Consider the following 12,498-nt stretch of genomic DNA (forward strand, 5'->3'; position numbering starts at 1 on the left):
TCTGCTTAGTAACTTCTCCTCTGCTGATCTAGGATTAGCTAAAACCATTTAAATTGATTTATTTAAAAAATTGGAGAGAAAAAAAAACTCCATTAACTGAAACCAGGCATGCAATTATAATCTGAGTTCATCACTTCACATTCTAGACCATTACCGATTTTGTTTTTTTCCCTGACTGTGTAATACTTCAAAAGAAAAACACTGCAGCCCTAATAGTGCAGTATATAAAACAGAGCAATCTATGTCATGAGAAAGCCCATGTTAATTACGTAAGATTACCATTCAGTCACCCGGTGGGTATCCGGTCATACTTAGACACATCAAGCCAATTTCAGTACTGGCACAGAACTAGCCAGAGAAACGTATCGCATTAAAAACATCCTGTAGGGAACACAATCTTTCTAGGTTCTCAAAACATCTCAACTATTTATTTCAAGTGTTCTATTTACAGTTCACTGTAGATTTTATATTTAATATAACGGCCAATGTCGCAATTCGCTATTCAATTCCGCCCCCTTCGGAGAGAGAAGTCAATCTCTCTTTTGGATAAGCTTTTCCATGGGCTTGTGCTTCACTAAAACAAAAACTCTAAATTCAGTGTCAAGATCAGATCTGCACCAAAGGCACTTTCATGCCACCCACCGGATAAAAAAAAATATCAAGTTGGTTCTTCAAAAGAATTTAAAATTAACTTCTTTTGTGGCTGAATTCGGTCTTCGTTGAAAGGTTCTCTCACTGCCGGCCAGTTTGTGTAACTGCTGAGTGAGTGTGTGTGTATGTAAAAATACAGCTATACAGTTCATATACAGCTCTGGAAAATATTAAGAAACCACTCCAAGTTCAGAAATCAATGTTAAGTGGTCTCAATTTTTTCCAGAGCTGTATTTGCTGAATGTGTGTGTTGAAACTGATATATTTAACATTGTTATTGTGTGGCTTTTGTGGTTTCAAATATCGGAAATCATTTTATTGAAAGTGGATTATCCTGTTTTTTCGCACGTTTGTTGAGATGTTAAGAATTAGTCTGTAGCAGCAATTAATCTTTACAAAATGATGCAAACCTTTCATATGCAATACAACTTCCTAGATAAATTATTATGGAAATTAATGTTACAGATGCTTTTGAAATCCATTTGACTATAGGTTTTGTTAGGAAATGTACAGTAACAGTAAAGCAAAGGTTCAACAATTATGTTAAAATGCATGTATTATACTGGATTGTGAACGTAAGGCAAGAGTAATTACATTTGGACTAATATTCTATTCTATTCAGTCACTTATGATGCATGAAGACATACCTTCTCATTTTCAAGGTGAACAACATCCTTCGCTTCTGGATTTTCTTCCCACAGAGGCGCCCCGGTCGGATCTTTTAAAAAAGCTACCATGGACTGTTTAAGGGGCAACATAAATAAAAACATGAGAGAATAGAATGATAAATAATTGCAAAAATAAAATCCTGCAAACCATAAGCATCACAAGGACTTTTATATTTGCACATGAAAAATATACGTGCTTTCGTGACAAAGCTTTTGTGATCTTACTGTCCTGAACAATAAGATCTCTTATTAAAGAAGACTCTCGTTATTTTACTAGTCGCGGGTGCAGCTGGCAAGTACATATACGCCTCTAAATAAAAATCGGCGGTGAACTTTGATTTCAGATGCAGGCGCATGAACATTTCTCCTCAAAAGTACCCTCAGCTGGGCACTGGAGGTGGACTATGCATTTGCTCCAAACGTGCCATAATGAGGCAGTAATTTGGTTCACTGTCAGGTATCCATGAAGTCCGAGATCATGCATTAGCCCTGGCACAGATTTTCTTAGAGGAGATGAGCAGTACAGTTGAGTTTTGAAATGGAAATGAGGGCAGAGAACCTGGCACCCAGACTCAACGGCTCATTACACTGCAGCCGCAAGTGATCGAACAAAACTCATTCTGTCACTGATTCACACAATGGGATACAGGACGATGCCAAAAACAAGGTGGTACATGGTTTGTTACTTTGATAATACATTTCAAATTTTTATTGTCACAGAGAAAAAAGGCTTTCATTGAAAAATTACTCAAATCATGCAGATGTTATAAAAATTACAGGGCTGGTTGCACAGACCCAGATTAGCACTAGTCTTGAACTTGGAAGCGATTTGAGGTAGAGTAGTCCAAGATTAGTGCTGATCGAGGTCCGTGAAGCTGATAAATTCCTAAAAACTTGTCCTTAAGCCAAAAATATATATTTGCAACAGATGGCAGATTATGTAACACCACTGTAAATATATCAAGTTGATGAGGAACTTCAGATATTAAAAGTTAATATAAACGAAAAATTCAGCTATAATGAATTATGGACTCTATAAATCATTACATGGTTGATAATAGAAAATTCAGAGCTAATTTCATAAAAGCATGCCATTTTTACTGTAATCTCCAACACCAAAATAACATTAAACTTTATAAATACATGACAATTGTATACATTACATCTGAATACACCGGGTTTTCATTTGTAATAAAACAGTATAGAGGAAAGTGACGCAGGAATCCTTTTTCTAACAGTTTCATTCCATATATTAATGTTCTTAATTTGTAGAAATCGATGATAAAACATTACAAAGGGGTTGGAACAAACAAGTAGTAATTAATTCACCCCTTACATGCCATTTTCTAAACCACTTACTGTTTCCTCTCAAAGGCTAAAGCACTAATTAGCTTTTTCACAATGGTTAAATGGAGAAAGACACACAATTCAGTTCAATAAATACTATTGCTGTGTATTTAAGGAAGGATAAATTGGTTATTAATAAAATGCTTACAAATAAATACACTTTTTGTGACACCACAGTAGCAAACATTTGGCAGGGATTTGTGGATTAGTAGACTTGTTCCTTGAATGTAGTTGAATGCCATTAATAAAATGTGTACATAGAGAGCAATTAAACATTCACAAATCATAATAGATAAAAGAAGGGCACCATAGTTATTGTTTTAATAAGTTAATAATGAGAAGTTTAGTAAATTACCTTAAATGTCTCAGGCCTGTTGTATTCAGTATGAAAGGTTCCATCCCTTAACAGAAACATCAGAAGGTTACAGTCTGCATTAGTAGAACTGGTGATTTTGTTTACTGGTCATTACAAAACATTTAAACTTGCCAATAAAAACTATAAAAACGTAAACCAACATTTTTACCTACACAAACATCACATCGGTCTTAACTTACTTATAATGTAGCATTTCAGCTCCACCCTTTTTGGAACTGGGATCCACTTTCATTTTCTTGCACAATTTTCTGCCTTCCGAATCACTGAGAGGAAAACAAAAAACACTTTTTGTTGCTGGATGTGAATCAAAGAAAGTAAGAGACAAACAAACATTTTTCCTGCAAACTTTAATGCATATTTTTTAAATTACAACAAAGATTGTTTAAGACAGCTGAGAGTCTCAATAAGCTAATGCATAAAGAATCTGCCTTCAAGCACTTATGCCTGGAGCACTGTGGTGATTTCAGATGTCCCAGAGAAAGTACAGTGCAGAAGAAAACAAATGACCAATCCAATAACAACTACATGAAGATTAATATTATACACTTTACAAAACGTTGTGCAATTCCATTATGCATAGAAACAGTCAAAGCTTTAATATTATGAACATACCACAAAGGTTTGTCTATATTTGCACACTGAACAAATCTCAGTTCCAGCCAATCTTGCTTCAAAATGAAACCTTTCACATCCGATGCATTTGTAAGCAGGACACAGCAGGTGCTTCCATTTTTGCAAAACTGAACCCAAACGAACTCTCTAATCTTCAGCTTTTCAAAGAGACTATTTGATGCTTTCTGTCCATTGCAGTTTAGCAATGAAAATTCCTTGCAGGTAAAAGGTGAATGCTTCAGTCTCGTTCCCATTTCTCCATGCTTCCCATATACAGCACAAGTAAAGTTAACAGCTTTAAAGTCAGCTACAAAAATACAGACTTACATTAATATGCGTTTTTTGGCAATAAAAAAATGTGTGGTTAATTAAGATACTTCTTGCCAGTAACTTCTAAAGTTTGCAAGGTTACCAATACACACTGCTACTTCCATTTGAGAGAAGGAGCCAGGCACCACAGTGCATTGCTAATACAATAAAACAAAATCTCAACCCACCGCCGAGCAATCTCGAGATGAGAACAGTCCCATAGTCTCCGGGGAACGAGTCTTTAATTAAAGAATACATTCTGTACGAGAAGACACGGCGTACAAAGCGCCAGCAGCAGAGCTCACACTTCATAATCATAACTCTCCATTCCTCAAGTGTTAATGAGCATGGAAATTCAAAATAAAAAGAAAAATAGGGGTGAAAAAAGTATTCAGTGGAAGGCTAAGCCCAGTGTTAATAGAAATTCAGGAAGACAGAATTCAATTATGGCACTGAATACCAGCTGGCAGGTTAACTGCCCTTTCTGCAAAAAAATGAGCCAATTTCATTTATGGCATACCAGTATATCACAGAAAGAGTTACTGGTGTAGAAATTGTAAGGTGTCTATAATAGCAATTGTTACACATGAAAAGTACAGTTATGCATGCATACAATACTTGGATAATTCTTGGGATTTTATTTAGGTTTCATAAATTCCACATCCTTAGGATTATGATTGCCATAGCTATGACACGAAACCCAAGTAAATGTATGCATTTGGGTCTGGCGTTGCCTCCCACTGAGTTTCTCTCCGACTCAAGGTTGACATTGCCATACACTATTTCAAGTTATTCGGAAAGCAACAATGTGACCCCTTTCCATTTCCTGTGTGTATGCATTTTGATTGATTGAACCTCGGTTTATATGTCCTCATGTGATGGTAGCAGTGTATAAATAATGCATCTGTGACTTTTTTTCTGTTCTATTACATCACATTAGCAACATTTAATAAAAAATAAAAAAAAACGAGAGGCTTTGCCAATACTGTGTTAGATCCCAGAGACATAATAAAGAAACACACGGTGAATTTGTTCTCAATTTCAACTAATTAGGAAAATGGTGCCCTTAGGAACAGATTTTTTTCCAGTGACAAATCCAGGTTTCGAAATAAAGACCATCTCAGTCATTTGCAACAATTACCATGAACATATGAATATTATTTTGCAGAAGATCTGTAAAATTAGTAAGGTGTTGTAAGGTAAAATAAGATCTAAGATGGCGGTGAGGTGCTGGGTTCTGAGTTGTGATCATGACCGAATAGGATCTTTAATGTAAACAAACTCGCTCCTGCTTAACCAACATAAATCTGGGAATTGAAGCTCCATCGTGGTGCTGATGGAGCAGTACTTAATGGAGCCGCAGCGAGACAGAACACAAGACTGGGCTCAGGGAGTTTCCTGGGCCTTTAAAGGCACTTTAACAGCCCCTGAGAGAGAATGCATTTAGCGGAGCAGCTTCCCCAACGATTGAACACGTGCCTGCAGGCTTAATTCATTGTGTGGTTTGGACTGTTACCAATGTCTCTCTCGGCCAACCGGGTACTGCGGAGCTGTGACCAAGAGGTCCAGTCTAATTAATATTCACAGAAGAATCTCCTTGATCTGTAACAATTGTCTTCTAACCACGTTTTCTGCACAAAGTCATGGAAAAGTACACAAAAAAGAGATGGCCTGTGTAAATTCAGTATCAGTTGATATTTTAATTCATTTTCATGTTGCCCACATGTCATAATTTGTATTTATTTTCATGTAGTTGACGCGTCACTGCCGAGTAACGGGTTTGGACTAAAAACCTTACGTGTTTCCCTTGTGACTGACCCGAGTTCTCCCTACCCCCTTATTTGTGTCATCTGTGAATCAGAGTGGTTTGCTAAAAATATCAGTCTTCATTAGAAAGAGCAGCCTTCCTAATATTAATCTCTACAGAAGCTAAATCCTTCCCTGAGCTCTTCAAAGCTTTATTTTGTCAATTCTTCCACGATGCCAACCTGCATCCATATTGTACAAAAAGCAGCCACCAAATACCCAAAGGGTTTTTACAGTGCCTGTAATTTAAAAAGTAATAAATAGATCAGATTTGAGAAGAGGGGGAAAAAATGGTGGCAGAGACAGATGTAACATCAGCAATTCAGATGCACTCTCTCTGGGGGTATAGTTAACCAGCTAAAATGAGCATTCAATTCTGCTAAACAAACTGAACAGGTACTTCTTCCCTATTTTCAAAAAAATGAAACTGCTGACTTAACAGTTTTCCATAAATGGATTTTCTTATCTCTGCATTATACCTCATGTGTTGCATTTTTATTAATAATGTCAAGGTGGTAACTTTAAAAATAAATAATGTCAGGTCAGTCTCAAGTTGTTTGTGTGGTAGTTAGTAGGAAGGGGTACATTTTGATAAATGCATACATTCATGGAAAGTACTACCAAAAAAGAAAAACAAATTCACAGTGGTATTATAAATGAAAACTGCAGAACCCTATCTCCGGGTTATGATTTCGGTAAATCACTTAAAAACAAATACATATATTGAATTTTGACCATTCATCCACAAGGGCATCTCAGAGATCAGGAGAATGGAGGAAAAAGTACTCCCAAACCCATGTATACATCTACTCCTGACTGTACCTATAAAAGCACTGAAGGGGAAATGCCGATTTTCCACTTATCTGCCGTGGAGACGTTTGCAAGGAGACTTCAGATGAGTGAATTGCTTTTTGTTGAAAACCATTAACAGTCATTGACTGCCCCACCGAGGACTGGAGTTTGGAACAGAGCCTGGTTAGAGGCATAAACCTGTAGTAGATTTGCTATCCTGAATGAAAACTTAATTAGCATTACATTAATGGCTGTCCACAGTTAAAACGCAGTGCTCTTTTGAGACATACACCACTTCATCGGTATGAATTTGTAAAGGTATGCTCGTAGACTTGTGTATTTTTTTCTAATAAGTCATCAAATGTTTTGTCGTCCTGTTACAATATAAAACTCATTGCACAAAATGCCTACAGCATGCAGGGGATGGACACTTACCCACAGTTCACCCAGGCAATGGTACCCTGGCCCTTCACAGCTTGTGCCACATCTGACAGCAGTTTTAGCTGACCATCACCAGAGGTGGCTAAAACATAATGACTGAAATGAGTAACCAGTCTTCCATACAGCATGGACTTTACCTCACAAGCTTTCACAGCGTGCAAAGGGTGTTTCCACTTCTCGTGTGTACACTGGTGTTCAGGTGTTTGAAATGTGATTAACAGCAGTGTTTTTTGTGTGGGTCACCAATAGGTGGAAACACCCTGATCTACAGATTCCTTCCGACGGTATTTGTTTTATCGATACAGTTTCAGGGTTTAGTTACAAAGCATTTTGAAGGAAATGGTTGACTATACAATATACAATAAAATGTAAAAGATTGACTAGGATAAGATTATATTACAAAACTGTGTTTGTGAAATACGCTGTAGAACATGAGAATACAAAGGTTGAAATAAACACTGTGGAATATTCAGCTTGAGGCAAAACTAATTTATTTGTAAACTAAAATCAATATTGATAATCTAAGTGGGCCACATGCAGAACTATTTTTATTTTCTTTACTTGTTAAATAGGCTAAGGATAGGGTTTCAAGGATGCATTTTCTATTTTTAATGCTCCTATTTGGCCCCAAGAATAACTCACAAGGGTGCTGACACTCTGCAGGTTGGTACCAACATGTCTGACCCAGTTGTTGGTGTAAGTTTCCCACTCTGAATGACATGCATTCACAAGGAAAGGGCTACAGTGCTGTAATTTGCAAAGGGATTTCTCGTGTCTTTGTTTAGGCCTGTTCATTGGTAACAGTCTGACAGTAGACTCCTTTAGAAGCATGTCAGAAAACAAGTTTAATGGAAAACACGTTTTAGATTTCCTCAGATAGGACACTCTTCGGCTGGGAGACAATGGCCACAGTGATACTGACGCCGGAAATTGAACTATTTAAGAAAGCTAGATGGGAAATTAAATTAACAGGCAGAAAAACAGAGGTTTGTGGCTGTGAAACCAGAACGCTACAGATGGGTACATTTGCCATCAGTCAAAACTGGGTGGTTGAAAAACACAAATCTTATCCAATAGGTTAATGCAAACTTAATGAATTAAAAAAACAAATTGTAAGAGCACAGCACCATGAAATGTTTTCTTGTGCATGAATGCAAATTGTTTTATGCAAAACATCATATAAACCATGTATTTTGCATGATTGTTACAGTTCAGTCATCTGTGAAATAATGCAAATATGACACTGGAAACTTAATCCCTAATGGTCTTTAAAGAGTTTTGATGGATTCTAAATACATTTCTCTCTGTGTAGTGGTGTATAAAACATATGCCACAGTTTGATAATCATGAGAATCTGATTAAACGAAACCATACATATATGAAGCAGGAGAACAGTGATGGAAATATTTTGTATAGCAAATTTCAAAATGTAGTTTCAAATTATGTACTGGTGACAGTAACTGACCTGATTTAGTGTACAGGATGAGGACATTGGTTCTTGTTCGCAGTAGTTTTTTGAAGTCCTTGTGGTCGCTGACTTTCTCTATAAGAGGGGAGACTTTAACTGCCAGCAACAACGCAGGGAGCGCGCTCTGTGGAGGAAAGCAAAAAAGATTTATCACTAAGAATAAAAATGAAAAATGCAGAATCTTGATTGCGAAAGATACATTTTTTTTTTTTTTTTTTTTAGTTGAAGAAAGTCATAACTCTGAAGCAAATCCATATTTTAAACTTAAAATTGATTACACACACCGAAGGTGGCTTTCTACCCGAAGACCAATAATTCCATGTTGCCTCAAACAACAAATGTGCCTTCAGCAATGGGGGGGGAAAAATATATATATTTAAAAAAGACAGCACACCGGCTTAAGATAAGAAGTGAATTAAAAGTGTGTCACCTAGAATGGAAAGGAATCAGACTACATTGGCAGGTTGTATACTCAGGCTATCCCTCCAGTGCTTATCTCTGTCGTGCCAGAGTGCTGTGCATGAAGTTGATTCCCGAGCAGATACAGTGCTGTGCAAGTCAGGGGGAAACAGACTGACACTGTTTCGAAGACGACTGGCAATGATTTATCTCGTGAAGCCCATTATATTCCACATAAACAGTCCAGGATAACGAAACCTGCAGTCCTCCTTGAAAAGGCCCTATCTTTAAGCTGATATTTAAATCGTTCAATGAAAACATTCACCTTCTGAGCAGAATAGAAGATCCACATATAGAGATCCTCAGGAAAACCCTTATAATGTATTCAAGCCAGTTCATAATACAGCTGAAATGCATGCTAGTCTACAGTAATTATCTACATTACAATAGTTGTCTGTTTAGTTTTCCCTCACATATTTACTCCCAAGAGAACATTTAATTTATAGCATTTTTAAATTATTTTATGAGAACTTATGCCTATTTATTCCCATGTATATATACACACATTTAATCCATGAACAAGTTGAATTAAAATAAATACAATATGCAGAAGGCCTTCTCTCCTAAATTAATAATGAAATCTGTCAGGCAAGTGGAAATCCAATTTTCTTATTTTCTAATATCTCCCTCATCAAACGTGTTGATTAAAATTATTAGGTGCCAGCATTGCAGCCCCTTCTCATTCTGACTGTCGGCACTGATAACTGTCAGCAGTCAATTAAAGACCTAGACTCAATAAAAGTAATCACATACGTTCAAAACCAACACAGGAGATAGAAGTTCACCTTGGAAAACCTGGATTTTAGAAGATCTAGCAGTTGATAATGTCAGACGTGCCTCAGTATCACACTCACCCAGAATGCAGGATTTCAACAATAAAAATAGATAAAAATTAACAACGTGTCTTACTGAAGATAAAAGATTAGTATTTTGGAGATTCCCCAACAATGTGACCCCTGCTCAGGAAAGCGTCTTTAACAGAAGGATTCAAACATATCTGTAGCTCCCTTATACATCACTGCCATTTGGTGTGTTCTGAAGAAGAAATATAGGATACTTATACTGAAACACAGTACACCGAATAAGACTTTTGACCATTTCACAACAGGAAAGCTACTTGGCCTACGCTCAATATCTGTGCGGACACACAATCTCACAGGTCAACATGATTAAGAAATCTGGCTCTTGGTTGTGCACTGAAAGTTCATTTGGTACCTTGAGAGGAAATGTATTTCTGCAAATGGTGTAATCTGGGTTGTCACACATGAGGAACTGGATGCTGAAAAGAAGGAACAGAACCTGGACGCTATCAAGACTTTGTATTAAATGTCTCATCCCCAGCCAATTAATACATCTTTTAAACAAGCATGCCTTTTCCTGATGTGTAAAGCTAACCATGGATTCACATTAAGACCAGAAAAATGTGATATCATCAGGCTTCAAGTGTTTCAGTCATTTAGATGCAGTATTCATCTGGAGTACAATAGCACTGATTTTCTCAATGTACAATTATGTTTATGTTAAGGTCACCCAAATAGAAAAATAATTGCCTTGCATTACACTATTTCCTTGACCCAGAAGAGGTGCAACACAGAACAACAGAAAACATTACGTGATACACCCTAATTCCTATTAGAAAACATAGAAGACAAAATATTTACAGTACATTACAAAGACCCTCAGACTGCACCTTACCAGTATATAGATTATTGGTCTTTATCCCATAAATGGGGGGGATTTATTCAAAACTGAAATCCTAAATTACCAACCCACCACTCGGTTCTAGCAAATAATTTGCTAGAGGCTTTCTGTATCAACCCGGTGGAATTAATCAGCTACTCCCACAAAGTCTTTTCAGTTCCTTACATTAAAATAATCATCCATCTGGTATTTGCCATGCGTGATCACAGCATAAACGCATAAAAACAAACCTGGAGGAGGAAAAAGCAATTCAACCCATTTCTGCTTTTTTCATTTGCAAGATCAGGGGTTTGAGCCCGGCTGCTCCTGACAATGTATCTGTAAAACTGGTGATTTGCATAGATAACGTGCTGAATGAACTCCACCCTCCCACTGGCGGACTTGACCTAGCCATGCCCATCTCCTCAGGGTACTCATTCTTACAATCTTTCCAGTCACCTGTAAAATAATAAACTCCTCCTTGATTTCCCATCCGTTTACTTCACACATATACATTAGCTTTTGCAGGATGGCAATTTTGTGTTATTACTAAGCTACCTCCATGAATTTACCAGTATGCATGGTAATATTACACTTCAAAATGAATGGGATCCACAGAAATACTAGCAATTTGGAGACATAGCCTACAACAAAATCATCAAATATTGAGTATTCTGTGAACAGTCCTGAAGCAGAGAAAATATAGTTTGGGGGCGGTGTCTTATTTTCTCTCTTCTTTCTCAGTGTGATCCCCAATGGACTGCAGAAGTCAGTGTCACCGAGTCAATGAAAAATATATTTTCAATCCCTATGCAAACACCTGCAATAAATCAGCAAACATGTTACTCTAAGTGATACAAATAGTATTATAAACACTATGGCTAGGTCATGCAAATGAGGTTATATTGTGTGATAAATATATTATAGCCTATATAAATATATAAAAACTAATTGATAAAGTCCATAACTGATATCATAAATGTTCAATTATTAGATTTACGAGGAGCAGTGAATAAGTATTAAGTTCACTGCTTTGTGGACACATTTCTTTCTCATCTTCAAATTCATGATCCAGGTACTCAAAGAATGTAATGATACTCAAATTACAGGAGCTAATGTGATTGTATCCACCCATGATTAAAGACTCCGCCTGGGTCCAACGCTGACACTGGATAAGTCTGCTCAAGCATTTAGTAACTAGTAATTAACTAAACTCAGGTACCTCATAACTGCTGAATCGCTCAACTCAGATATTACACTCTGGTCATATGAAGGGTGTACTGGAATTGTGTTGAGACATTCGATGATTCGCCGGCATGTGGCTGAATACCAGCTCTCACCATTAAAACAAAGATAATGTCCTTAATCCAGATTAAAAGACTTCATTTTTAAATTGCTCTGACAAGTAACACTGCAAATGCAAAGGATAAAAAAAATATGCTTTTACTGGCAGAAAGCGTCCCTCAAAGCTCCCATTTGCAGATCTATTGACACACAAAACGCCACCTTTGTTTGCTCTTCAAATAAGAAGCAGGATATCGAACAGGTCGTGAAAAAAAGGGGAAAGGATTGAAAGCTGTAAAGAAGAGTAGTAAATGGTAAGATGACTATAGTTTATGTATATTTGTATTGTAACCTCCAAGTGCTGAAAAACAAAAAGACATCCACTACTTGTTATTGCAAATCTTTGCACTACAAAAATGTATTACTAGTGGTAGTAGTAGTAGCAGCTGTAGGGAGAAAAACTACATTGCAACTGCATGGACATCATTCATTTCTAACTACAGTAGCATGTCGAAGTGGTGATCAAATCCTTACACATTGTTTGTATGTCTTTTTATTAATGGCCAGTGAACAACCCCAGCCCTGCCCCAGTGATTCTCCTGCAC

General features: G+C 37.0%; 1 protein-coding gene across 1 annotated transcript in view; it reads right to left on the reverse strand.

Annotated features, from left to right (window-relative positions):
- pdia5 (protein disulfide isomerase family A, member 5) overlaps positions 1–12,498 on the reverse strand; it is a 36,702-nt gene that overhangs the window by 23,552 nt on the left and 652 nt on the right. Inside the window, exons 2-6 of the mRNA XM_066687445.1 lie at positions 8,468–8,594; positions 6,997–7,084; positions 3,222–3,305; positions 3,022–3,067; positions 1,299–1,391 (exon numbers count right to left, since the gene is read on the reverse strand). Coding sequence (XP_066543542.1) covers positions 1,299–1,391; positions 3,022–3,067; positions 3,222–3,305; positions 6,997–7,084; positions 8,468–8,594 — 438 coding nt within the window. The remainder of the gene's footprint in view (positions 1–1,298; positions 1,392–3,021; positions 3,068–3,221; positions 3,306–6,996; positions 7,085–8,467; positions 8,595–12,498) is intronic.

Source organism: Amia ocellicauda, chromosome 16, assembly GCF_036373705.1.
Source record: "Amia ocellicauda isolate fAmiCal2 chromosome 16, fAmiCal2.hap1, whole genome shotgun sequence".
Lineage (NCBI taxonomy): Eukaryota > Metazoa > Chordata > Actinopteri > Amiiformes > Amiidae > Amia > Amia ocellicauda.